Source organism: Pagrus pagrus (assembly GCF_965226575.1).
Source record: "Pagrus pagrus genome assembly, chromosome: 15".
Classification (NCBI taxonomy): domain Eukaryota; kingdom Metazoa; phylum Chordata; class Actinopteri; order Spariformes; family Sparidae; genus Pagrus; species Pagrus pagrus.
In genome coordinates this window covers 15,825,545-15,851,256 of record NC_140199.1, presented here as the reverse complement: position 1 = coordinate 15,851,256, position 25,712 = coordinate 15,825,545, and the positions used below count along the sequence as shown (strand labels likewise).

At 41.5% G+C, this 25,712-nt stretch overlaps 3 protein-coding genes across 3 annotated transcripts in view; 2 read left to right on the top strand and 1 right to left on the bottom strand.

The window, feature by feature from the left end:
• The window catches only part of sorbs1 (sorbin and SH3 domain containing 1), a 34,332-nt gene extending 24,314 nt beyond the window's left edge, over positions 1-10,018 (top strand). Inside the window, exons 18-27 of the mRNA XM_084376546.1 lie at positions 108-278; positions 882-928; positions 1,073-1,187; positions 1,407-1,532; positions 1,611-1,805; positions 2,031-2,552; positions 3,261-3,353; positions 4,667-4,854; positions 4,942-5,048; positions 6,002-10,018. Of these exons, the coding sequence (XP_084232672.1) occupies positions 108-278; positions 882-928; positions 1,073-1,187; positions 1,407-1,532; positions 1,611-1,805; positions 2,031-2,552; positions 3,261-3,353; positions 4,667-4,854; positions 4,942-5,048; positions 6,002-6,069 (1,632 nt within the window). The 3' untranslated portion in view covers positions 6,070-10,018. The remainder of the gene's footprint in view (positions 1-107; positions 279-881; positions 929-1,072; positions 1,188-1,406; positions 1,533-1,610; positions 1,806-2,030; positions 2,553-3,260; positions 3,354-4,666; positions 4,855-4,941; positions 5,049-6,001) is intronic.
• Positions 10,019-11,896: 1,878 nt separating this feature from the next.
• On the top strand, positions 11,897-20,736 carry pdlim1 (PDZ and LIM domain 1 (elfin)). Its single transcript, XM_084376110.1, has 7 exons — positions 11,897-12,155; positions 13,317-13,468; positions 14,042-14,126; positions 15,802-15,986; positions 17,615-17,763; positions 17,956-18,073; positions 20,072-20,736. The coding sequence occupies exons 1-7, from the start codon at positions 12,063-12,065 to the stop codon at positions 20,256-20,258; spliced, it is 969 nt and encodes a 322-aa protein (XP_084232236.1). The 5' UTR covers positions 11,897-12,062; the 3' UTR covers positions 20,259-20,736.
• A 746-nt stretch (positions 20,737-21,482) lies between these two features.
• Positions 21,483-22,556, bottom strand: neurog3 (neurogenin 3; the record flags this gene model as incomplete). The annotated part of the gene is made up of 2 exons (XM_084374951.1): positions 22,494-22,556; positions 21,483-22,119 (listed from the first exon to the last, which is right to left on the bottom strand). Exon 2 carries the CDS (start codon positions 22,116-22,118, stop codon positions 21,483-21,485), a length of 636 nt encoding a protein of 211 aa, XP_084231077.1. The 5' UTR covers position 22,119; positions 22,494-22,556.
• Positions 22,557-25,712: the final 3,156 nt, after the last annotated feature.

The window sequence follows — 25,712 nt, the reverse complement described above, 5'->3', positions numbered from 1 at the left end:
ATGAGGAAATCATATATTATACATAACCAAGAACGTGTCACATGAATAAAAGAGTAGAGGAGACCCATATCTGCAGGCACAAACACTTCAGTCTGGTTTCCTGGCAGAAAATCTTGGAGGAGCAGCGGCGGCTGAAGCGGGAACAGGAAGAGGCCGACACGGCGTCGAGGCGACACACAGGCATTGTCCCGACGCACCACCAGTTCATCACCAACGAGCGCTTCGGAGACCTGCTCAACATCACAGATAACGCAGAGAAGAGGAAATCAGGCGTAGAGGTACAACACAGGGCCGCGTCTTATCCTTCTGTAAGCAGGAAAAAGGACGGCAGATGCTTTGTTAGTTTGTGTGTGAGTCAGGCTGCGAGCGGCTGACAGGCCTGTCATTTCTGCACACACAGAGGGCTATCTCCTCTGGGTCAAACAGTCAGAGGGTGAGAAGGCAAAATATGAGTTGTTGAGTTTATCACTGAGTATTTCAAATGGACTTCCAGATGTCTTTACCAAGGTGTGCCTGCTCTCTTGGCCGAACAGTTTCACAGTAAACAACCCACAATAGTTTCATACTGGGAATGCTCCAGAGGACAAGTAACCCAGTCAGTCACATGCACCTCATTCCTGTCATTGCTTTAATATTTATGTTTAGACTGGACACTGAGAGGACAAGTTGGGCAGATTTACAGCTCAGCAGAAGAATCTTCTTCACACTTAAATGACAAAGCCCAAAGAGTGTAGTAAACACAAAGTAAAAAAGATGTAGCTACATGAGGACGTTTAGTCTTCTGAATAACTGTCATTGACTCAGTACAATGCCAAGAATAATATTTATGTAGTTGTAGTCATAAACTATTAGTCACCCACCTTTGTTTTATATCCACACAGAGAACTCCAGCTATGGCTCGCTTTGACTTCAGAGCAGAAACTCTAAAGTAAGTTTTTTTTTAGACTAGCTAAGAAATGCTGCTAAATATAGATCTGCGTAGTCACAATTGCTTCATTTTAATTTTAATTTTTACAAATTGTTTGTGACTTTTCTTTCATGTGTGTAACCAATCTCTTTGGGACATTTGTAGGGAGTTACCGTTTCAGAAAGGAGACATCGTCTACATTATTCGACAGGTGGATCAAAACTGGTATGAAGGGGAACACCATGGAAGAGTTGGCATTTTCCCTCAAAGTTATGTTGAGGTGTGTGAGTTCTCTCTGTCTTTCTTCACTCAGTAATTACTCTTCAAAGAAATGAAAAACTAGGACAAGCTATTGAAATAATGTTTCTTGTTTTACATTTTTCTACATTTCCATAAAAAGATCATTTTTGCATCACTCAGTTGCAGTTTTAGAGATGTTTTGCATATTGCTGCACAGTGTGAATAATTGTATTTTCTCATCATTTGTTGTCTTCTTCAGCTCCTTCCCCCCACAGAGAAAGCCCAGCCAAAGAAAAGTGTACCAGTGCAGGTACTGGAGTATGGAGAAGCTCTCGCCCGCTTCAACTTCACTGGGGACACAGTGGTGGAAATGTCCTTTAGAAAGGTACGTAGAGGGAATTCATCGTCACAAACGTCTTCATTTGTTAACATTGTTCTGAACCTACAAAACATGTATCTGCAGGGAGAGAGGATCACGTTGATTCGTAGAGTCGATGAAAACTGGTATGAAGGCAAAGTCTCAGGCACCAACCGCCAGGGCATCTTCCCCGTCACCTATGTAGAAGTGCAGAGACGACCCCGCGTCAAAAATGGGGTGGAGTATCCTGACCCTCCTGTCAGCCAGTCCCCACAGCGCAGCACCAATGCTTCTCCTCAGGTAAAGACTCGGGGCCAAATGTAGGATACATGTATTTATGTAGTGATGAGTTGACCCACATTTTTTTATTCTCTTCCATGTTCACCTTGACACACACCTTTTTGATTCAGTTTTTTTGTCTGGTGAATTCGTCTCATCTTTTGTTTCCTTTTCTTTCTCTGTTTTCTTCCATTTCTTGTCTTTCCTTCCATCATCCTCCTCCCACGTTCCTGTTGCTCTTGAAAGCTGTATCGTAATCGTCTGACCACCTCCCCCCTGCCCCTCCCTCGCTCCCCCCGCCGCTCCGTGTCCCCCGAGGTCCACGCTATCTCCTCTGAGTGGATCTCCCTGACTGTGGGAGGCGGGAGCCCTCCTGCCGCCCCCACCCCTCCCCTGCCACCGCTGCCCACCGTGTCCTACCGCTGCGGCGAGTACCTGCCCCCGCCCTTCTCTGTCAGCCCTGTGCCTCTCATCACTGGCAGCCCATACTGTGTCTCCCCCACGGCTTCCCCAGCTGCCTCCCCTCTTCCTCCGCCTTACCCGCCCAGACCCAACTCGACCACTCCCTTCGTCACTTTCACCCCACCTCAGGGGGGGGACTTCCTGCTCTCCCCTCCCTCCCCACGTCTGTCACGCAGCGTGAGCCCCTGCGGCGGGCCGGTGCTGGAGGGCTGGCTGAGGGGGGAGAAGGAGTTGACAGAGGGGGAAGGCGCAGAGGGGGACAGGGGCCACGCAGCCCCAGGCAGCAGGCGAAATAGCCCTGCAGAGGTATCTTCTGCATGGTGTGCGGTGTTGCATCTCAGGTTCACTCTGAAATAAGGGCTTTCAGCCACAGTTTGATTCCCTAAAACAGATGTTGGATGAAGTACTGAAGCTGATGTTGATGTTGTTGAAAGACGTGACTAACTGGTAGATTTGACCTGGCGTTTATCATCACCCCATGGAGGGATGAACCTGCTGGTTTCATGGACAAAGAATGAGTTAAAACCAGTCACACTGCTCAAAGCTGCAAGTCTGCATGTTGTTGTGTGTGCGCTACTAACACACAAACGTTTTCTAGTGTCTTTCAGTGTTTGTATGGTGAGTTTCAGATTTCCTAGCTGTAAAGGACTATAAGAGGAGCTATTGTGCCTGCATTCCCTGGATTGATTTGAGAGCTCAAGTTTCTTTCTCTTCATAAAATTCTGCATTTAGTTGCATGTTGTTGTTGTTCTATGCAGACGTGTGTAACTCAGTTCCGTTGGAGGTTTATTTAGGACAGTGACATATTTATTAGTGAGTATTTATAGGTTTCACATGTTGACTTCTGTTTTAAAAGCTGCTGCAAGGTTAAAATTTCCACCTGTAAGGAAATGCAACCCGACTGTGACTAAAGTATGACAATATTTTCAGCAGGTGGATACGTGGAGCGGGCTTTAGAGATATAAGCTTTTATTTTGAAATGTCCTTTACTGATTTGAACTGCTTGTGTTGCAGTTTATGAGGAATGATGACCATCAAGGACGGAGCTCAAGAAGCCCTGTGATGCTGTTTGACATCCAAGAGAACAACAATGTTAATTCATTCGCGGTAAGCTGGTACTGAAGATAATGTGTGCTATGTTGAGTGACTTCATCTCTTTAACTCGTTATCCCATCACCTTTAAGATCCATTTGACTCACATCGTGTTTAATTCCCATTATTCTATATTTGTGCTACATGTTAAATATGTGAGATCTTAGAGGACTTTCATTTCATTAAAGGAGTAGTTTGACATTTTGGGGGAAAAAATCTCTTCGCTTTCTGAAAGTTAAAGGTCCACTGTGTAGGATTTAGTGGCATCTAGGGGTGAGATTGCAGATTGCAAACAACTGAACACCTCTCGCCTACGGTGGCCGCAAAAAATGTGAAAAAGGCGGAATAATGAAAGGTCATCTCTTGAACCAGTGTTTATCCGTTTTTGACTACGTCGACAGTGCAACACGGTGGACTCTGTGGAAGAAGACGGGTTCCCTCTGTAGATATAAAAGGCTCATTGTTAGGTAACAAACACACGACGATTCCTAGTTTCACTTGAAACATAATTATACAAGAACAAAAGAAAAAAAACAAGAACAAAACAAATTGAAATTGCACAGGGAACACTGGCAGGAATGCTGACAAAGGACTAAAACAACAAATGAGGATAACCTGACAACTTAAAGAGGGAAAACGCATGGACTGAGTACACAAAAGGCTAACTAACTAATGAGACATAGGTGACACAGAGGACATGTGGGATGAAGACAGGAAGTAAAACACTTTCACTTTTCATCATAAAACAGGAAATAACTGAATTAAAACCAAAAACAACACATTTAGGGTGTTGATTTTGTTGAGCCTTTTCATCACCAACACTCCCAACTGTTTACATTTGCTTTATGTTGAGCTAAGACGACTAGCTGCTGGCTTCAGCTTCATATTGAAAGAAAAAGTGGAATCCATCCTCTCAGCAAGAAAGTGAATAAGACTACTAAGAGTACAGTTGCCCAAAATGTCGAACTGTTCCTTTAAGCTGTACCTTTCAACTTCCCTTTAATACTGCATGTTCATTCTGAATTCTCTCCTGTAAAAAGTGAACTAATATTTCATGTTTCCTGTCTACATGCTCTCACTCTGGTGTCTCGCCTTTTCTCCTGGGCTCCACCAACGTCTCCTCTGCTTTCCCTCCTGGCTTTTAACGGATCACTTCCTTTTCTGCCTTGCTACTTACTGGACCTACCTTCCTGTCTCGCACTTCGTCCCCCCTTCCTCTCTAACTCCTCACCTCCTCCCCTCGACTTCACCTCGGCCTCCTCCGGGACTCTCGGTGGGGCCGCTGTCTGTCTTTTTCTGACGACTTCACCTTCTACTACTGCTCCTAGGAGGCAGTGTGTAATGAGATCTTGAATATAGCTGAGACCTCGGTGAGGTACTGCAGCAACCTGTCCCACCACCCTCATGACTCTGTCCATAGACTGCACCCCCACCCCAGTAAACAATCTTTCATCATTTCCCAGCAACCCCAGTCCCACAGCAGCAGCCCGGAGCCGAGCCGTCTAAACTGTGGAGTGTGAGTAATCTGTGTTTCAATTTCACTTACCATGATATAGTTTTATTGTGTACTGATTTACCAACTTGTCCTTGTATCCTGCTCCAGTTTCCAGGCTCTGTACAGTTATGTGCCACAGAACGAGGACGAGCTGGAGCTGAAGGAGGGAGATCTCGTCAGCGTCATGGAGAAGTGCGATGACGGCTGGTTTGTCGGTATGTGTCGCAGGCCTCAGGGTAGATTCCTCAGAGGTGCAGTCACACTCGCTGTGTCACATTAATCCATATAGGGTTTCTGCAGAATGACAGCAAAGGATTGAACGCGTGTAATGTGCGTGCTCAGGGCTCCGGGAGAAGTAGAGTCATTTTCACCATGTCACAACCTTCCATATAGGGCTTCTAAAGGACAACAGCACATGATGCATGCACAGGCATTGCCCTTGACTTTAAATATAGCTAAATAAGTTATTTTTGTACTTTTTCGCCTTTAGAGGAATAGTTCAACCAAAAATGAAAATACTGTCATTATCTACTCACCCCCATGCTGATGGAAAGTTTTTGTAGTCCAGAAAACAAACATGGAGCTTCACAGCAAAATAGTGTTGCTGCACCAACTGAAGTAGATAGGGACTAAAAAAACAACAACTGAAAAACAAACATAAAATGTTTCCATAGAGCTCGTCCGACGTAATCCAAGTGTCCAGAAGCCCGATGTTTCCAAATTGATTTGAAAAGACATTATTTACACTCTTTTTCAAGCCGAACAATGTACAATGTAGCTCCCAGGGGCTAAAAGCGTTGGCATGCACCCATCTGAAGTGGGTGCACAAGCTCAACCGTGTCTCGAGGGTGTAAATAACTTCCTGTCAAATCAATTTGGGATCTTTGGTCTCAGGAGACTTGGAGTACCCTGGATGAGCCATTTTATTTATCTTATATCATTTCATTTTCAGTTTATTAAGGCTCCCTCTACTTTAAGTTGTTGAGCTGCAACACTGTTTTGCTGTGAAGCTCTAGAAATGTTTTGTGGACCACGAAATTTCATCAGCATAAGAGTGAGTAGATAGTGACAGAATTTTCATTTTTGCGTGAGCTGTTCCTTCGATCTGGGAAAGAAGCACTTCACTGTCTTTCTCCTGATCCATGTTTCTCTTTCTTTTTCTTCACAGGTACCTCAAAGAGGACAAAACAGTTTGGGACTTTCCCTGGGAATTACGTGAAGGAGGTGAATCTGTAAAGATATCTAATCTGGCTGTAACACATGGTTGCCTGTCAAGCTTGGGAAGTCATTTCTATCGCGCATGGCTGTTGGTTAGCATAGTCATTTAGCCAGGCGAATCCATCTTGTCTGGGAAAGTGATCGGTCGGCCTGAGGTATGTCAGACTGCACGAGGCGGAGACAGAGACAGCTCACTGCCCAAACCTCAGCACGGTGTACACCTTGACCACATTTTACACTCTTGTTGACAGAATTCGTCCGTCTCAACGTGTGGAATTTCTCTGTGAAAACCTCCCACAAACTAGCTTTTATTGTACAGATAATAGCTTCCATTTTGTCCATGTAATATACAGTAAATAAGTGTTTACGTAGCACCTCAGTCTGGAGGCCGGCAGCAGAGCAGTGTATGGATCAAAGAGTGGATCTCATTACCTGAAGTGGACTTTGGGGAATTCAGAATGTATTTTCATGTGATGTAGGGTTGGAGCTGTTTGTCGTGAGCTACCTTTCAGGTACAGAAGTGTTTATCATGATTAGCTAAGTATGAGGCAAAATAGGCATCTCGTGATTCAAAGTCTTTTAGACGTCCAAAAGAAACTTCCAGGGACGAATTCACAATTAATGGATTGCGCCCACTGATTGAACCGAGCATCACTTGCAAGTAATATCTGCCACCGCCGTCCTAAGGTCTAATTCACAAAAGAAATTATATTACAACATGCCCATAATGTTTTGCAGCTGAGTGCAGTTGTCCATGTGGAAAAGTATAACGCACATTTCAAAAAAAGCTGGCAGAAACGGACGGAAGAGCAGCAAAGATAAGGCGCTGATGGAGACTGTGGCAAAAGAATAAACGCCCCTAATCAGCTGAAACAAGGAGGCAGGAGAAGAGGAAGAGAGAGGAATGAGAATGAATATATAAGAATAGTCTTCCTGATTAAACTTTCGCGGAGCATAAATTCAATCAGGAGAGACTTCATAAGAATGAACCATCGCTTCACCAACTCTCTGAAGAAGCTAATAATTTTCACTCTATGTGTTTATAAGCGCTTATGTTCATGAATTTTTTTGCCAGTGAGCCTCATTTGCATAGAATGATGCCCCAAATGTATGCATATTACCAAATTTATATACATGCAGATAGCACCAGAGCACTGAGACGCAGCACAGTTACAGGTCCATTTCATCCTTCGAGGGTGCTTTGAGAATTACACAGTCTTTTTATCTAATTTGTGCAGGTTTGGCAGCTGCATAAGGTGTGCAATCCTGTTGTGAATTCGCCCCCAGTGTTGGCAGTGTTCAACACGCCAGACATTTAATGTTGTGGACAGTTTTCCTCAGTTTAGATTTAAGAAAAGGACCTCCAGAGTTTGAAGACGTAAAGCCTTACGTATGAAGCCCTTTGAGTCCTGTTTTACTTTCTGTTACATGTTCTGAATCATCATCAAGTCAGTATTGGCTACTTTCACAGAACCTCAGTATAATCCAAAAGCTTTAGATACCGGTACAGTATTGCCTTCATTTTCTATCCAAAGGTTGTTATACAGCAGTTTTACACAGTCATGTGCATGACAAGAAACACTAAAATGTTGAAGTGTGCTTTAAGCTTCTCCTTTTCACAGTTACCACAGGACAGGACACAAGTACAGGACACGTGGACTGTGTTGCATGTTTGATAAAAGAAAGTGTGCATAATTATGCACATCCTGTATTTTCAGAAATTATTTCTCCTTTTATCCCTCTTCTGTCAAAATGAAAGCAAACTGTGTTTGTTGATGCCTGTAAGGTAGCTGGTGTTAGATGCCTGGCTGCAGCTCAACCGCAGAACAGGCGTGGTAGCATTTAACTTCCTGTTTGGACATTTAGGGAGATCCCACTTAACAAGATAATAGTATATTAATCAGTGATGACATGAAAGCTATTTAATGTGTTAAGTGAAGCCAACAAGGTGTCTTAGAGAATAGAGATTTTAACCATGCCCTTACTGACAAGATTGTACGTATTAGCCATGTAAATGTGTACAGAAAACTTTAAGAGGCCTTCTGATATGGCTACATATTTTCATATGTGATGACTACAACATGGGTAATACAGTTAGTTGAATGTTTCAATAATAAGGTCAGCATTAGTACAGCATGCACCGTAAAATCAGATCGCAGCATGAAACACTATCACTGTATATGTCAGCTTTAGCTTAAAGAGAACAGAAGTGATGATGACAGGGTTAACAGGCTGCTCTTTGAGCTTCAATAGCTCCTCGACGGAGGCCTTTAAATTCTGCTTATCAAAGCATCGGAGCCGTCTTCCTGCGAGAACAGAGCTCCCACATGTCCAGCACCATCAGATCCTGTAACAGACACCACAGGTCAGAGTAGATCCCTCCACACTCACAGAACGAAAGACGATCGCTATTGTTTTTCTTTGCTTGTGTTTTCATCAAATTCCGCGTTGTCATCAACCGCTGCACTGTGCTCATCAATCCTCGGCAGAGCTGTCAAATAGGACTTGTTGCGACCTGCTCGGACTGGCAGATGGATGCAGTTTGTAGGGCTGAAGAAATCAGTTAAGTTTCTACCAGGAGGATCGACGTAGCGAGCTGTCTGATGCTCCAAGTAGCTGAAGTCAGATCTTTTTCTAATCAGCTGGTGCCAGACTATCAGCAGGTCAGCCTCTGTGTACAACTCTTTATGATCGCCTACAAAATCAGAAACATAATGTGAAGTGTTCAAAGATAAAACAGTTACTAGATCTAAAAGTGTATGTGTACTATATCTTTGTTTCTGCGTATGAATGTGTTAGATACGGTCGTGCAGTGGTGGTGAACATTGACCTAATTGGCTGTGTGAGGTGATATATGTGGTTTAATAATTGATGAAGTACATTAATTTAAGAAAATTCTGTAGCAATCAGTGTTTCATTCTCTCTGACGTTTGCTGTTGGGGCAAAATCAGATGTTTCTTCCTGTGCAGAACTGACAACTTTGCCAACATTAGTAGAGAAATGTTTTGTCAGTATAATACACTGCGTTATGTGTTGGCCTGTATAGCACTGATATAATATTCAGGTATCTTGTTACACCACAAAAGCATGTTTTTCCCTCCACTGCTGGCTAAACATTTCTGTTCCTGTGCGACTCCAGATTCGCATGAATGTGCTGATTGGTTGGCTTTTCTTCCCTGACAGAACAAAGAGAGAGAGGTTCACTCCACCTCCATCAAACTGTGTGATGGACAAATAAACAATCACTCGTTTAGTCACAACACAACTCACTTAAGATTGTTTCTGTGATATTGTGCTCCGTTAAACGTCACAGGATGTATGAATGTATGAATATATGAATGTGGCCGATGCACACGTGTACAAAAAATTAATTTTCATCTATTGAGCAGCATGGCACAAGAAGGATTGTAAATATGTAAAATAAAGAAATAGACTGCGAGCAATGGGAGCGTCAGATTGAGCTCTCGGTCACTCGCAGCCATTTATTTACCTGAAGGATTTTTTTTTTTGGCAAAGCACAGAGTGGAGCGTTAACCGAGCACAGGAAGTTTGACGCATATGAACATTACGCTGCCATTTGTGAGGATCATAATGCCTTATGTTAGATGCAAAATCGTGCCTCATTTTCATTTAATGTCTTTATTTTTTTTGGAGTATCACTGAAATGTATTCATGACATATTTAATGTAACCAAGGTTTTCCCATTAGTCCTAGTCTCTGTGATGGGAGAACATTTACTAAGAACTTGTCAGTTACTGTGCAAGTACCTAAAAGTGTGACACAATGCTTTAACTTAATGATTAATAATCATGAGAATGGACTAGTTTGATGAGACGCATAACCTGCAACAGGTTTGGTTTGTTTGCTTCAATTTGCAGTGCTGTTACATTGACAATATTAAAAATAAAGATACTATACACTGCTGTGACTTCGGTATTATGCAATATTTAATAAACCATTTAAACCACTTGGTGTGTTACCCGGTTTGATTTCTGTCTCTGTCTGAAACGCTCTGTTTTAGCTCCCGTCTCTTTAAGGCCCCCCTCCTGAATGCTCTGATTGGTCAGCTCAAACACGCCTGAGCCAGCACCGCTCACAACAGAGCAGCTGTGCTAAATCAATTTTTACATGCCAAACAAGCCATACTAGACATAAATTATGCAAATATGTCACATGGAGACACAGTGTAAATACGGACCGCTGACAAGGCGTTGTTACCGGCGTTGTGTTGGTGCATACTTTGACCTTTTTAACTTTCAAGACCTTTTACATGCACAAAGACTGATATAAAACACTGAAGGAAAGGAAAAGAATAATGTAAAAGCACAATAGGTGTCCTTTAATGGAGTAGAGTTAATAGAGCACACACATACTGTAATCCTGAGTGGATGCAAATTCATGCGGGCTAAAGGTGGAGCTGTTTGTCTTTGGGTTGCTATCTGATGATCTTTTTTTGATGTCTCACATCATTCAGGCTACACCCTGGGCAATTACTGAAATTAATGCACCGGGGGTGAAACAAGCCACTAATAAGTTATTTCTGAGGGTAGATAAATAATTACATTACACTTATTTTGGCTGCTGTGTGAGGCCTTTAAAGCAGCAGTAAGAGTAAAATCCCATTAGAGAGATGATGTTGACAGATGTGTTTTCACAGCCGTAACAGTCAGGAGCAGAAGTCTCCTTTTCCCTTTGTTCCTCTACATTATGAGGGCTTCACTTTAAAGCAAACTGTGTCAAAGACATCACTGGCACGGCTGAAGGTCTGTTAAGGATGCATGTAAGCCCCGCAAGAAAGGACATGTCTCATTCAGTCTGTCTGCCCAGAGTTTTTTTCTCTCCACTTTCAGCAGAGATCCTCTAGCAGGAATTCAAGTTTTGGGAGCGGCACATTCCACATCCTGGGATTTAGCTCTACCATAAATGGTAAGCTTGCATATAACACGGTGACGTACCGGCAGGCCGACATCCCTAAAACAAACACTGGAACTCAATCGAGAGGTGCAAAAAATGAAGAGGGATCACTCTACCCTGTTTTCAAGGTATTTTCATTCAGGTGAAAGGTTGTTATGGCCATCAGAGACCATCTGTTAAAAGCTGCATTTAAGAGGTTATTAGTCATATTGAAACGGTTCTTCTACATATTTTGAATGGTTGCTCTCATTCAATTTGAGTTGTAGCTCGGTGTAGCTAACAAATGGCAATATCAACTCCGAATTCACAAATTTATTCAACTATAGATCACAGAACCAAAATATTTTTCACACATTGGATTTTAAAGGCACAAAAGGCACTAAAACCACAATTTCAAACACTGTTTTTATACTGTCAACATGAAAAGCCCAAAACCAATCACTCCAGTTCAAGTAGAGCTGCATCGATTAATCTTAATTTGTCGGTTTTAATCGACTATATTCTCATGCGGTCCGCGGGTTAGTCCACATTTATTGTGCTAGTAAATATTTACAGCAGCTGCAGGCTGTATGTGAGATTGACTCAAAAAAAAAGAAAAGTAAAGAAAATTGTGGCAAGTGTCACCCAGTGCAGCTAATCTGTGTGTTTTTAATAGTTTTTGGCAAAGAAGAATAAGCTTTATTGAGCTTTGGATACAAAGGCATGTTAGAAGGATCAATTAATTTTTTTCTTTGGTGTTTTAAGAAAAAATATAGTAAATAAAAGTCTTGATCGTGGGCCCTTTTTATTTCTTGACCTGTGGCCTCTGTGACAAAATCACCTGACATTCCTGGATGCTTGGTCAACGTCCTCACAGTGATCCTCCTTCTCGATACACGATCTTTGCGCTCTCACTTTATCAGCGTGGAAACTTCAAAATCTATTCGTCCGACTGTAACCTGAGGGTCCTCCCCCTGCTCCAGAGCTGCCGAGCTGAGGCCAGGCTCAAACTTCTGACTCACTATCGATCACTGCACATGTCATAGGCAGTAGGAAGTGCGCTGGTGTTCAGAGACAGATCTTTAAACACAGTTAAACACCCAACCGTAACGTTAGCTATGCCTCTCCGGGTGGTGATGCAGGGTCCTGGACCCTGGGGCTTCAGGCTGGTTGGGGGAAAGGAGTTCGAGCAGCCGCTGACCATTTCCCGGGTAAGTTTTTACTATTTGCCGCTATTGTAATTCAGTGTAACCACACCTGGGTTTGTCGCGACGAAACTTTCGCCTCTTGTTGCTTCCTCGCGACTTCACCGTGAACAGACTTGATAGAAAGCTAGTTAACGTTAGCTAACGGGAGGCTAACGCGACGCAACAGATGCTAAGGTGATATCACTTTAATTTAGCTAACGTTAGCTCCCTGTACAGTGTCGGTACGTGTTTAATGTGGGGTCGTCTTGCGTTTTATTTCGACCCACTAAATACAGATGAGACAAGATAATGAATCCCCAGTGTTGTTTGAGAGGTCTTTTTGTTGGTGAACTATGTTTTTCTTTCTTTTACCTTAAGTGTACAGGTGAAACAAAAGTCCACTTATGATGCCACCAGCACTTCATCCTGTCCACTCACTCTCATATTTTATCCTCGAGTCTTATCTTCAAATTAAAAGCCTGATATTGAGGGGAAAACTCTAAACGTGCCTTTATTTTGACATCCCTGAGTGTCCAGGAAGCCCTTCTTCACAGCCTCATTCTGTTACTGTACAACAGCATGGTATTTACTAATGCAAAGTTTTATTATCCTTCATACACAGTCTGACACTCATGTGACTTATGATTTTGAATATGACTCTCCGCTGTGTACTTTGCCTGAGTGGAGGCTGCCTTTGCTGTTGTAAATGTTGTCCCCAGTGGTCAGTCGGTCCACTCCACCCATGGAAAAGTGATTAGGAATTCCTGGACTGTGCCAGAGTCTCTCTCTCTCTCTCTCTGCGCTTCGAGCCTTTATCTTCGAGAGAGGGTCTGCCCTCCAGGCAGCTCTCAGCCTGAGCCTGAATGAAAACACCTCCCTCCATGTGGTTTCGACTGTGTGTACTGTAAATAATGAAATGTGTGTAAAGGTCCTTGAAGGTCACAGTTAAACAATACAGCAAGAGAATTAAAGTCTGGTTAGAAAAGACGCGTTCAGCTAAGATTACATCTGGCTGGAACGCAAAGTTGTTTTTTTCTAGTTGATTTATTCATAAGTGGTGTTTATATTTAAATGAATATAACAAACTACAGCTTTGTCAAGTACCCTTTAAAACTGTGTAATCCAAAGTCACACATATTCCCAAAAGTTGCTGTTTTTTTATCAGTTACATCTCCTGTGTTGAAGGTCACCCCTGGGAGTAAAGCCGCCCAGGCCAACCTGTGTATGGGAGACATGATCTTGGCCATCGACGGAGAGCCGACAGAGACCATGACTCACTTGGAAGCGCAGAACAAGATAAAGGGGTGCATAGAGGAAATGGTGCTCTCCATAGACAGGTAGGTTGTAGCAACATGTGCCAGTCTGATCTGCATAGCCGCGGGCCTGAAAAACACTGAGTAATATGAGACAGCTCAGCAGCGATCCAGGTGTTGGGGGAGTGATGTCGTGTTTATTCACGGCGAGTCATGCCTTTTGTTTCACTGAAATCTTTCTTCCGGTAAGTGTATGTAGGCTAAGCTGTGTTGTAATTCTGTCATGTCGGCAGCACATTACATCATAATTCTCTGGTAGCGTATGATTTCATGCAACAGGCGTGTTGAAATGGACTCTGCCGCAGGCAGGCAGGTTGAAGCAAATATGTTTGTTCAAATTAAGAGGGAAAGTATTGAACACAGGGCGGAGTAAACTGTCAAGGGAGCCGAGCCAAAGAACATACCTGCGAGGAATCTGCTGCATTCAAAGACGCAGGCGTAATATCATGTTCATGTGCAGCGTCACAGGAAAACACACCCAGAAAAAAAAAAAAAGATCAGCCGTGTTCTATTTAAAGCCAATATGTGATGATTATTTTGCGGCTCAGTATTTCTCGGCAACGCAATGACATTTGTTTTGTTCTTTCTGTTCTGCAGGTCAGAATCTAAAATGTGGTCGCCTCTTTCATCTGAGGGAGGGAAGACAAATCCGTACAAGATGAATCTTGCATCAGAGCCACAAGTGAGTGCCTGCACTCAACATCAAAGCTGGATGAGTTTTGAAAGTGACTCCCCCAGCTCTCTCATTTAGCTCGAAACCTCATTTACAGGTAGCCATGCAGTTTCTGGAAGCCTGCAAGTTTTCTTTCTCACAAAGGCTTGTGGGTTTTTTTTCTTGACTGCCAACGATGAGGTCATTGTTTACTTCCCAACAGGAGGTTTCCTAGGAGACGGTAGTTTATCAGCCAAGCTCTGACGCAAGCCTCAGTTCCTGCCCGCTGAGTGGAAAGCTGGGGCCAAAGTGTGAATTCATGTAGGACACAGTGTGGTGTGTCTCCGGCTCTGTGTGTTTCACAGATGTTTTGCATTTTTCGCACACACACAATAACGCGTGTTTCAAGCGCTTGTCTGGAGTCTGTCACTTTGATACGTCTTCACTGTTTTATTCCTCTAAAACATCGCTTTTGCCCTTTTTAGGCTATTATAACATTGGTTAATGCTAGGGTTGCCAGTTTTTGTGTAAGTTTATTTGCCTGCAGGGACTCTAGGGCATTCTGCAATTTAAATGTCAGATGTTTGAAGCATGAGCTATTTTTGGAGGTATTTCCGTGTTCTCACTGTGAAGCATGAGCTCGATTCGGTGGTATTTATGTGCCCACTTTGATGGCATGCCAGTGTCATGACGTGCTTGCCTTTACAGACCGTTAACTATAATTAAGGCAAAATCCATAGTTGCACATTATCCTGTTAAATTATGTGTGACTTTGAGCCAAACTAGAGGCAGCAGACGAAGAAGCAAATACAACTGATTTTATTTTCAGTCGAACAATGTTTCCAAGTCTCTCATTTTTTTCAGTCAGCAGTTGCAACATTATTGAATTAATTGTTGAAAACTGGTTCCAAACGTGGGAGACGCCAAAGCTTCGCGAGGCCTTCTTGATTTTAAGGGGTTTAACAAAACGTATAAACATTAAATATGTAGTAGGCCTATATGTGAGCATTTCATTCATTTCTGTGACTAAAACTAAATGACCTTGTCATGTCATTTTTTAAGTATAGATTATCTTTTAAGATGTGACCTTAGGATAAGGGCATGGTGAAGACCTGAACACAAGCTATGTATATTCACATATATATTTGTATATTTGTTCTCTGCCCAGCAGCCTCGTCCTGCATTAGAAAAGTACACAGTTAAAACAACCAAATTGCTAATATAACAAAGTCCAAGACTCTGGGAGAAGAAAAAAACGAATCTGTCAAAACAGAAGCCTATTCAGTATGTATGATTTTTTTTAAATGAAAACGATACAGAACACGGACATATTTCCTTAAAAAGTTCCTTAAAACATCAGAAAAATGTACCTTGGATATGGGGGTTTGGGGGTCGATTACTCAATGATAGAAAAGATGTCGCTAAAAGAAAAAGGTTTGGAAACCACTGCACTTGAGGTTGAGTCATTTCAAATGTTGTGTAACAATAACCCACATGATATCAGCTGCATGTTTGTGCATGTGCAAGCTCATAAAAAAACGAAGAAAGAAATAAGAGTTCAAGTTCAAAGCTGTGACCACCATTGCATCAAGTTTGCGCAAGTGTTGCATGTTTCAGACAGCATGCAAATGCCTGCAATCAGCACCTTTTTGCTCGGTTACTCACACAAAGCTTTAACAGCACAATTTTCCATTGATTTTTACAGGAGGTGAAACACATTGGCTCAAGCCACAACAGGAGCGCTCTGCCGTTCACTGGTTTTGGCTCCAAAGTTGTGACCAACCAGTACAACAGCCCGTCTAGTCTCTACTCTTCAGAGAACATCAAGGACTTCAACTCAGCCGTGGACGAAGTTAAAACCATGGCTACAGCGAATGAGCCCAACAGCAAGTAAGATAATCCTGAAATTACACAGTTAAGTCCTGTTTAGTTTGAGACTCGAGACCCCAAAGAAAATGCAGTGCGAGCGGTACCAAAAAATGTCAAAGTATTGCTTGAGATCACTAAGTCTTGAACTTTGATTGACCTGTTGGCTGTTTTTTACTCACTGCATCAATATCAATAATCTGATGATATTTTGGGCTTTATTGGTGCTTTTAAATAACAGTATTCAAACTTGAGTGATATGTTGCCTCACAAAGGTGACCCAGACAATTTCCAGTTACTGCGGTGTGACGGGACTCAAAAGTATTTTCTTGGGTTTGAAATGTACAAAAACTTGAAACACTGATTTTGATGGATGTAATTAATTGATTTTTTTTTTTGACAAAATATTGACAAAAGCAAATATATTAATATAAATTATGGAAACAGTCTGATCGTACTTCCATTATCATGCGTCAGTTGTGAAGTGTTGGCATCACTTTTACGGCAGAGTTAACAGTTGCTTAAATGTTCTGTATCAACAAATACTGTATATTCATAATTATAATGAAATTATACGAGGAAGCTTAATACAGGGCTGCAGCTAATGACTATTTTCATTGTCGATTAACCTGTAGATTATTTTCTGGATATATAGTGAGCTGTTTGCTTTATAAAATGTCAGAACATTCTGAAAGTTTGAGGTGACGTCCTCAAACGTCCTCAAATGTCTTGTTTTGTCCACAAGTCAAAGATTAAAGAATTCAGAAAATATATTTATAATATCACATTTAAGAAGCTGGAAAGTTTGGTATTGATTTAATAGTTGTATATAGTAAACTTAAGCAAACTAATCTATTATCATTGTAGCTAAAATTTTTTCCCCATATCATTCACCCTGAGTTCTTCAACAACATAGTGCTGACACAGATCCTTTGACATAATATTTTGATGACTCAGTGATTCATATCAGTTTAGACAAGAAGCTTTGTTCTCTGTTTGTGTGCTTTTAATCAGCTCTGAGCTGGTCAAACAGCATCCACTGCTAATTGATAAGTATTACTTATGTTTCGCAGTCCATTTGGTTGAAGCAACCCCCAACAGATTTATCTGCTATTACCCAATTTGAATTGTACTTTTTATCTTTAACATTTTATCTACTGTACTGCTCAGGAAAAACATTCAATTCAAAAAATCTAAATCTAAAAACTTTAATCAAAGAGCTTCAGTGTTTAATCTTTAAAGATAGAAACACAATGTCTCTAGGGATCAATTATTTTATTGATTGAAAACACTCAGCCATAGGCCACTGTTTGGTTTGCTTTTAACTGCAGGATTGAGTTGATTCACTGTAGATTTTTAATGTTTACTCAGGAAAGAAATTAGCTTGTTAGATTTAGGCCAGCTTCCAAAAGGTCTGAGTGATTTATGTCTTAACAAATCATTAGTAATTTGTATTGTATCACTTCCTGCAGCCTTTGAAACCAGGAAAAGATACTGATAGAGAACAATACTAAACTATAAGAGAAGTCCAGTGAAAATGAGCAAGAGACACAAAAATCAGGTTTTTGTGATCTGGTCAGTAAGAATGCTTTGATATTTTTGAATCCTGTGACTCCTGCACATATATTAAAATGTACACACTTGCTTTGCAGAGCTCCTTCAGATCCATCACAGACAGACAAGCGGCCGGCTATAGCAGCAGATTCAGAGGTTTACAAGATGCTGCAGGAGAACCAACAGACTGACGAGCCCCCTCGTCAGTCTGCTTCATTCAAAGTGCTTCAGGGGATACTTGAGACAGGTATGGGTCCTTGTTATTATTCACAGCTTCCTCGAAGGAGTTCTCTTTTATAATGTATAGCTTTGGGGCACGCAATTATCTTTCATTTTCAATTTGATGACATTACTTTTGTTTTTTGTTTGTTTTGTTCCTGGTTAAACCAGTTGAACCTTAAAAAAGTATGTTGTGATTGTTTGTGTCGGATGTTCGTAGGTGACTGTGATAAACCGTCAGGCTTCAGGAGTGTGAAAGCCCCCTCAACAAAGATTGGATCATCTGTGGGAAACGCAGACAAGTTACCCACCTGCGATAAATGTGGATCCGGCATTGTGTAAGTATTTTATGATTCCTTCCTGCTGTTTGATAGATCACATGTCTAGTTTGCAGCACAAGGAAGTGCAAGTGAACCATTTATGGCTTTGTCTGAATCCAGACCACGAGTGTCAGCCCAGATCTGTGTTCAGCTCTCCTCTGAGGAAATTCAGGTTGACCTGCTATTCAACCTGACAGCCACACTTGGAAACCCCCACAATGTGACAAAATGTTGTGATGCAACACAGAGGGCTCCAGAGTGGTGTTGTTTCTGTTTGAAGTTTGTCTCCACCCTGTGGCTGGGTTTTGTTAAGACCACAGGACAAATGTGTCAGCTGTTATCCTGAAGTCCTGTTGCTTTCCCCAAAAACATATAAGCACAATACATTTTTACTTAATTTGAGTGAACTTCCTTGCGTTATTTTGTCACCTGTCATTATAACATCTGGGAGAGAATCAGAGAACGAGGGAAGAAGTTGGCGAACGTGACTAAACGTAACGTGATTAAACATTAGCTCATCCGTGAACATTTCTGCCTGAGCCACGTAAAGAGATTTTTATCAGCAGTGGTGGTCATTTAACAATGAAGACAACAACTCCCATGATACCACGATACTTGATGTCATCAGACTAAAACCATTTGTTTTCATGGTGTCGATTGAGAGACCCCTAGTGGCAGAAATTGCATATTGTTGGTTTAATTCTGACAGCTGTGGCTTAGCAGACTCCATAATAAGGGCTTTTGCTCAAGTCAAGTCCAGATAAGATCAGCTTGTTAACTTTTCAGTGTTTGCTCTGTAATTGTTTTGTAGCTGTGGTGGCAGCTGGAAAATATGTGTATTTGTTCAGCGTCCATCCCTTTTTGTCTTATCATTTTGGTTTTGGTTCTAGTACTATAAGTGATTGCTGCATTGTTGCTAATATTTAGTTACTTGATCATGCTAAAAGGACTACTTCTATGCACTGGGCCTTACGTTTGCTTGTGTTTTTTTGTTTTGTTTAATCATCTGGATTATATTTCCATTTTGTCTAGCTGTGGTGGTAATGTTCTTACACTGTTGGTCCACCATCGCTGACTGATTGAAGAGGAAACACAAATAAAGATTGTGAAATATGGAAACAAAAAAATAAGACCGTGCCACTTAAACATGAAACATGAAAATAAATAATAATACTAGCCCTGGTTCAGGTTGCGCCCTATTTTCTGTACAGTCCACATGGTATTATCTTGCATGAGTAATTGTACATGAGAATCAGAGTGGCATATGACATACAATATAAGGCTGAAGGTGGAGTGTCGGAGTCAGGGATGTTTGTTGCATCTCTCACTCTGCATCATTTCCTGTAATTTCTCTCTGCTCTCTGTTTGTAAAAAAGACATGAAAATGCCCAAACATTGAAGATATAAGGGCAAATGTACAAAGACACTCTTTTCACAATATCTGTAGTTTTGTTCAGGTGCAGTTTTGGGCCCCTTAGTTCAAATTAAGGGACATTTTAACACAACAGCATACAATGATGTTTAAGACAATGGTGTTCTTTAGTTTAGTAGTTTGTGGCAGTGCTCCTGTACACAGATCCAGCTCCATTTAAAACAAAAGAAAGTTTTCTGTGTTTTGATGTGACTTCATCAGCTTTTTGGATGAACTGAACACCAACTAAAAGCCAGGTTTTAATCACCAAACATCAGTGTTGAACCTCATTAATGCTCATGTGGCTGAACAGGGAATATCAGGTTCAGAAAAACATCCCCAGAAGAGTGGAGGCTGTTAAAACGGCTGATTGATGGTCATTCAGTTGAAATTAGGTGTTCAGCAATCACGTGGGTGTAATGCTCAGGTGTCCAAATACTTTGGATATAATAATAATAATGGCTTTGTAGTTTATCTCTCTGCTTTTTACAGTAGAAGACAAAACTGATCCAAATGATTTAAATCCAGCTCATGAATTAGTGTCTGAATAAACTTGAGAATTGTGTTTTAACGAAGCTTAACGTGATGTTATGTTTCTGTTTCAGGGGGATGGTGGTGAAGCTGAGGGACAAGTTCCGTCACCCCGAGTGCTACACCTGTACAGACTGCGACATCAACCTAAAACAGAAGGGACATTTCTTTGTGGAGGACCAGATTTATTGTGAGACGCACGCACGCGAGCGAGTGACTCCGCCTGAGGGCTACGATGTGGTCACCGTCTTCCCCAAGTAGAGGGCTCACTTCGGCCTCGGATTGCGCGCCACGATCGGACACCATGACATAATCCCAGATGTCTCAACGTTTAGTTCATATTCCTATGACTACAAAATGGTCTTGTCTCGCATTGTGTTTCAGTACGGTCACTGGTGGGCAGGACAGTAGAGAACCACTTCTTCGAAAGTGTCAATTTGCACATTAACTTCTACAAAAGGAAAATCGATGAATACTATGAAATGATGGCATTTGTTTTTTTATCTCCCTTAAAAGAGTCTTCCATTTGAATGACAGCCAATGTGTTTATGTAATATTTGTCTTTGTAAATGTAAATGTTCAGTATTTTGAATCATGGAAACAATGGAAAGCCAGACTACTTTTCACCACGAGACTTTTTCTACAGTTTTATTAAATAAATAGACCTACTTTTATGCTGCAAGAATAGCTCAAAAATGCATTTGAATCATTTCCAAATAAATATTTTAGCTTAAACTAATTTGATTGTGCTTCATGGTCTTTAAGTGAAACTTTGATTGTCATGAAATCAAATTCTAAAACTAAGAAATGGCCTCAAATGACACTTACAGTTTACTTTGGAAAGCATGACATCTTGTAAACAGTACAATCACACTGGAGGTCAGAAGTGCTGCTGCTCTGCTCTGTGTGGGCAGAATTATTTTGGCTTTCTGGCCAATTAGGATTCAACCTGCTCTGACATCACTGATTAAGCAGTCATTAAACAGTAACCACCAATTTTACACATTTAAGTATGTTTACAGGTCCTTGGGAGTGTTAAAACATGTGGAAAAAGTAATACAAACCCTTTTGTGGCTCCAGAGGAAGCTGAATGCATTAATTGCCTGGTTAAGTTGTATTGTGGGTAATGTAGGTGCCAGGTTTTTAAAAAGGAAGAAGAATATGAGGGATAAAAAAAGGCCAAAATTTGGCTCTGCTGTATTGATTGTGATCATTTGTATTCAACATTTCCAGTGTTACAGGAGTGCAATGCTAGATCAGTAGACTCCTTTTCAAAACCTGGTGCCTACATCACCCACAATGCAACAAGCTGAGTGACAACACCGAAAGCAATTCATCAGATTACATGCTGCTTCTTCTGGAGCCACAGAAAGCTTTACAATATGTTTTCACATATGCAGTAGTGCTCCCCAAGACCTTGAATGTGTAACATTGGTGGAGTCACCCTTTAAGGACTCCTCATTGGAAGACGGACGTCGTGAAAAGTCAACAGTGCCAAGTGTCTCTGAGACCATTCTCACCACAGAATGACCTGAAATAAAAGCTGACAGGGATAACACTGGAAACATCTCCTGATGTGAAACAGTTTCTTGGGTCAAAGTCAGCTGACGTCACACAACCGGCAGACTCTGCGGGTGATGCTGAGTCCCACTCCGCAGATAAAACACTTGCCGGGCTGCTCAGGTCTGATCCCACCTGCAGGTACTCTGGCTTGTGTCCGTGCAGGTCGGCCATGCGCAGAGTCTCGGTCAGAGCCCAGATGTAGTTGTGGGCAAAGCGCAGAGTTTCGATCTTGGTCAGCTTGGTGTCGTCGGGCAGTGTGGGCAGGATGCTCCTCAGCGCGTCCAGAGCGGAGTTTAGGTTGTGCATCCGGTGACGCTCTCTGTCGTTGGCCTTCATTCTGCGCCTGCCCCGCTGTCCCGACTTCTCACATCTGCCTCTGGGTTTTAGATTTTTCACTGAGGAGGCCTCCCCTCCGATGACAGACAGTGGTTTTCGAGGCAAAATTTCACTTGAGTCACCGGCTTCATTCACTTGGTGGCGAACAGAAAACCTGCTGAGCGTCAGTGCGTCGGTGGATGTGCGCAGGTCACTGGGGACGCACTGTGTTTTAGGAGACATCCTGTGCAAATATAAGTGAAATATAAGCAAAACTCTAATGTAACTACAAAAGTGCAACAAGAAAACCATGAATAATGTCTTTAAAAATCACAAAACCAAGCTTTGTATCTAAAATCTTTCTTTTTTTTAAACTTATAAAAGTCTAAATCATATTTCCTTTTTTTTCCACAAGCCTCAAACATTTTAAGAAATCTGCTGAAAAGTTTCCATTTACTTCCGGTGCTGGTTTTACCTCTTTAAACCATTTAAGAGATAAAAATGAGGCAGAATAAACATATAGCCTAACTGCACTGCTATCTAGAGCATATATCTGTAAAAGATCAAATACCAGATAATAAAAAAAACCTCGAGCTGTATGGATATATTTGCACTTACTTGACAGGTGATGCTCGGATGAAGAGACAGGCAGTCTTGTAGCTGGAGGCAGCAGACAGTGTATAGGTGCAGCTGACAGTGAGGGATGGATGCGCATCTCTGTATTTTATATGGCCTTTATCTTATCTTTTTGCGCGGTGGACGCCTGAATCAACAGCGCCTGTCAAGTGGCCAATCAGCTTCCAGACAGCGCGTCCTTCACCCTCCACCCCCACCTCCCTCTCATTCTTCACACTGTTGTATTTCTTTTTGTATTCTTTGTCATTTTCAATCAAATGCATGAACGTGGTAAAGTCCAAAATGCAGAATGTGTGCTAGATGAAAAATGACCACATTTCATATTCTGAGTGAAATCAGAGAGAGAATATCAACCATTCAGTCTGTCTGGAGGCAATGTTTCAAAATCAGGGAGCTGCTGCTTCGTTGGGGATTTTATTGTAACTGTTCACATTCTGTTCATTATGTATTTATAACATCTTGTCAGCCATGACTCCAGCATTGAGAGACAATGCTGGAAGTCTTGTAGAAGCTTTATCTCGGGGTTCACGCTTGTTTCTGATGCACAACGCAGAGGTGATCACTCAGAGCCCAATCCGCACTGTATTTTGGCATTTAAATTCCAGCCAGGCTGCAGGAGCTGGATTGTTCCAGATATAAAAGAAAAAGGCACTGATATAAACTAAAGATACGATATAAATACATATTTTACGCACACGAACTCTCCATCCAATATTACACTCTTATGATATTTAGAGTGACTCGGGACACGAGTGTCGATGGTAAGTGTTCAGCTCCTTCGGAAGCTTTCAAACTCAGTAATTTGTTTGTTTTTTTATTTGTCGTCAACAATAATGTCTCTGTGTTAAAGAGATGCTGGCAAGACCTTTAAATTTGTCTGGTTGTCGAATTTGAGTGCGCAAATGCAGTAGAACTAGAGGAAATGATTAATATATCACTTCATTTGTTTCCAGAAATTGTTTTTTCCACGAGGTTTGAGTTTGCAAATGTTATCAAATCCCTATCCTTGAGGATAGTTGTAAATGCCACATTTTACGCACTGAAAATATTGGCACATGCCATGCTGAGGACATGGTGGTCATGGTAACTTGGCAAACTGGCTTCAAAAATCTACTTCAAGTGCATCACAGTATTGAAAAGTGAAGTGAAAACAACAGCATCTCGGTATTATTTTTAAATAAATGGTTTATTATTAAGTATGCAGTTGCGTATTTTTGATTGTGCGCACATCACATGATCTGGTTGGTTTTAAAGAACTTTAATCTGCTAAAAGTTGGCTCTGAACCTGACTGTTGCCAAGAGTTTTTTTAAAGAGTGACTTATCTCTTTGTTGGCTCGAAAAAACTAATCTGCATCAAAGAAAATATCATTTTTAATGACACATATATTTGGACAAACATTTGCTTAATGCGTTTGTGCGCAAAGCTCCGGTGGTTGGACAAAGACAATTACGCATGGGCCCCCCGAACAAAGAGCATGTGAGAGGGTGAAACCTGTTGTGTGAACTGATAGTACAAAGGTTCTTGTTGTGTGTCACAACAATAAAAGCTCGATTTCTCCTGTAATGTGAGCCTGTATGTGTGCGCTATGACATCTCCAAAAACATGTCCACTATCGCCACAACTCAATTGCGCATTGCATTTTTATAATTTAACTTCACTTTTAGAGCGTTAAAGATTAGTAAAATGTGCCAACGACATGCAAACACGTGTCAGCGCTGGTGAGGGGGAGAGGGGGAGCGTGGCAGAGCTCAAACATGATTTACAGTTGCCAACAAAGGATCACAGAAAGCTCTCCTTAACTTTCTGTCTAAATATGTGTTTTGGGAACAATCTGATAACCATATGCTTTCAATAAACTGGACAAATACACCAGGGAGATACGAGATGGTGCCTTGCTGTTATAAAAGGCACGAAAAGTCTAAAGTAAACTGAATATTACCACTTTACAAATAATCATTGATGCCAAATCCATATTCGGATATCATGGACAGGTGTTGGTTTGAAGTTGTCAGTCTCTCTCCTTGATTTTTTATCAGTGTGCTGTAGTGTCCTGCTTGTTATGCAAAGTATAGGCAAACATAAGCGCCCAGTTGCTGTGGAAATAGCAGATATCGGAGCAGACTTGGTTCGAAAAGTGATTTAACAATATTTAACAATAAACTGAGCAAGCTCCGGAGCAGGTGATACCTGCCCGATGCTCCTGATTAATACTTCCTCTACTCCTTCACTTTATAGTCTCTTTTGCTTATTTATTAAACGAAATCTATTTATTATTATTTTAGCAAACAGAGGTACCAGGTGGGGCTTTATTTTCGTCCTCAGCTTTTTGTTTGAAGGACGTTTTGAGGGGGGCAATCAAAGTCCAACAACTCGCTGACCAGATTGTTGTCATCCCAAACTAGGAGCGGAGCCATTCAATGTGCCCCCCTCCTCTTCTTCTTTCTGGCAAAGAGCTGCCGGGAGAGAAAGAAAGAAAGAGGAAACTTCTTCAAGAAAGGAAAAACATCTTAAAAACATTTAATTGCAACCTGGATGCCATATGTACACCTCTTGTGAAACCCCTCAACAATGTGACTGCCTTTTAGAAAGTATGGAGTGCGCCTTTGGAGACGTGTGCGCTTTTGGAGAGGTGCGCGCGTCGTGACCAGAATGACCCTGAACACACTTTACACAAGAAGTAATTCACTTTTAATGTGCTTTGGAGTTTCCTTTCACAAGCAACGCATTGTACCTCTCACCTCAGCTTTTAAAGACAGTGTACACCAATTACAGCGGAATAGCTGCCCTATGGAAGCAGTTTGTCTTCTGTAATGATTGGAGATTTTAAGCACGAATAGGGCTGCGCCTGTAAGTCGCCTCCTTTCAACCCCTAAACTAATGCAGAATGTGTTTTTCTTTCCTCTGATAGCTTGTTTACAATGCCAGCCTTGTGTTCATTAGTGACTCTATGTGGATAAAAAGAGCAAATGGACCAAATTATCAGAGGAAATGTAACAGGTTACACTCATTTATTCATTTATAATGTATCTACTGAAGATTAATGTTTTGACTTTTCTATTTAAAAAAGCTCATTTAACAGGTGGTCTTTCAATAACAAAATATGCATATGGTATTTTGTAAACTTTGAATATCTTTTATTTTTTTGTACTCTGTATTGCCACTCACAAATAAACAATTAATGAAACATGGTCATAAACAA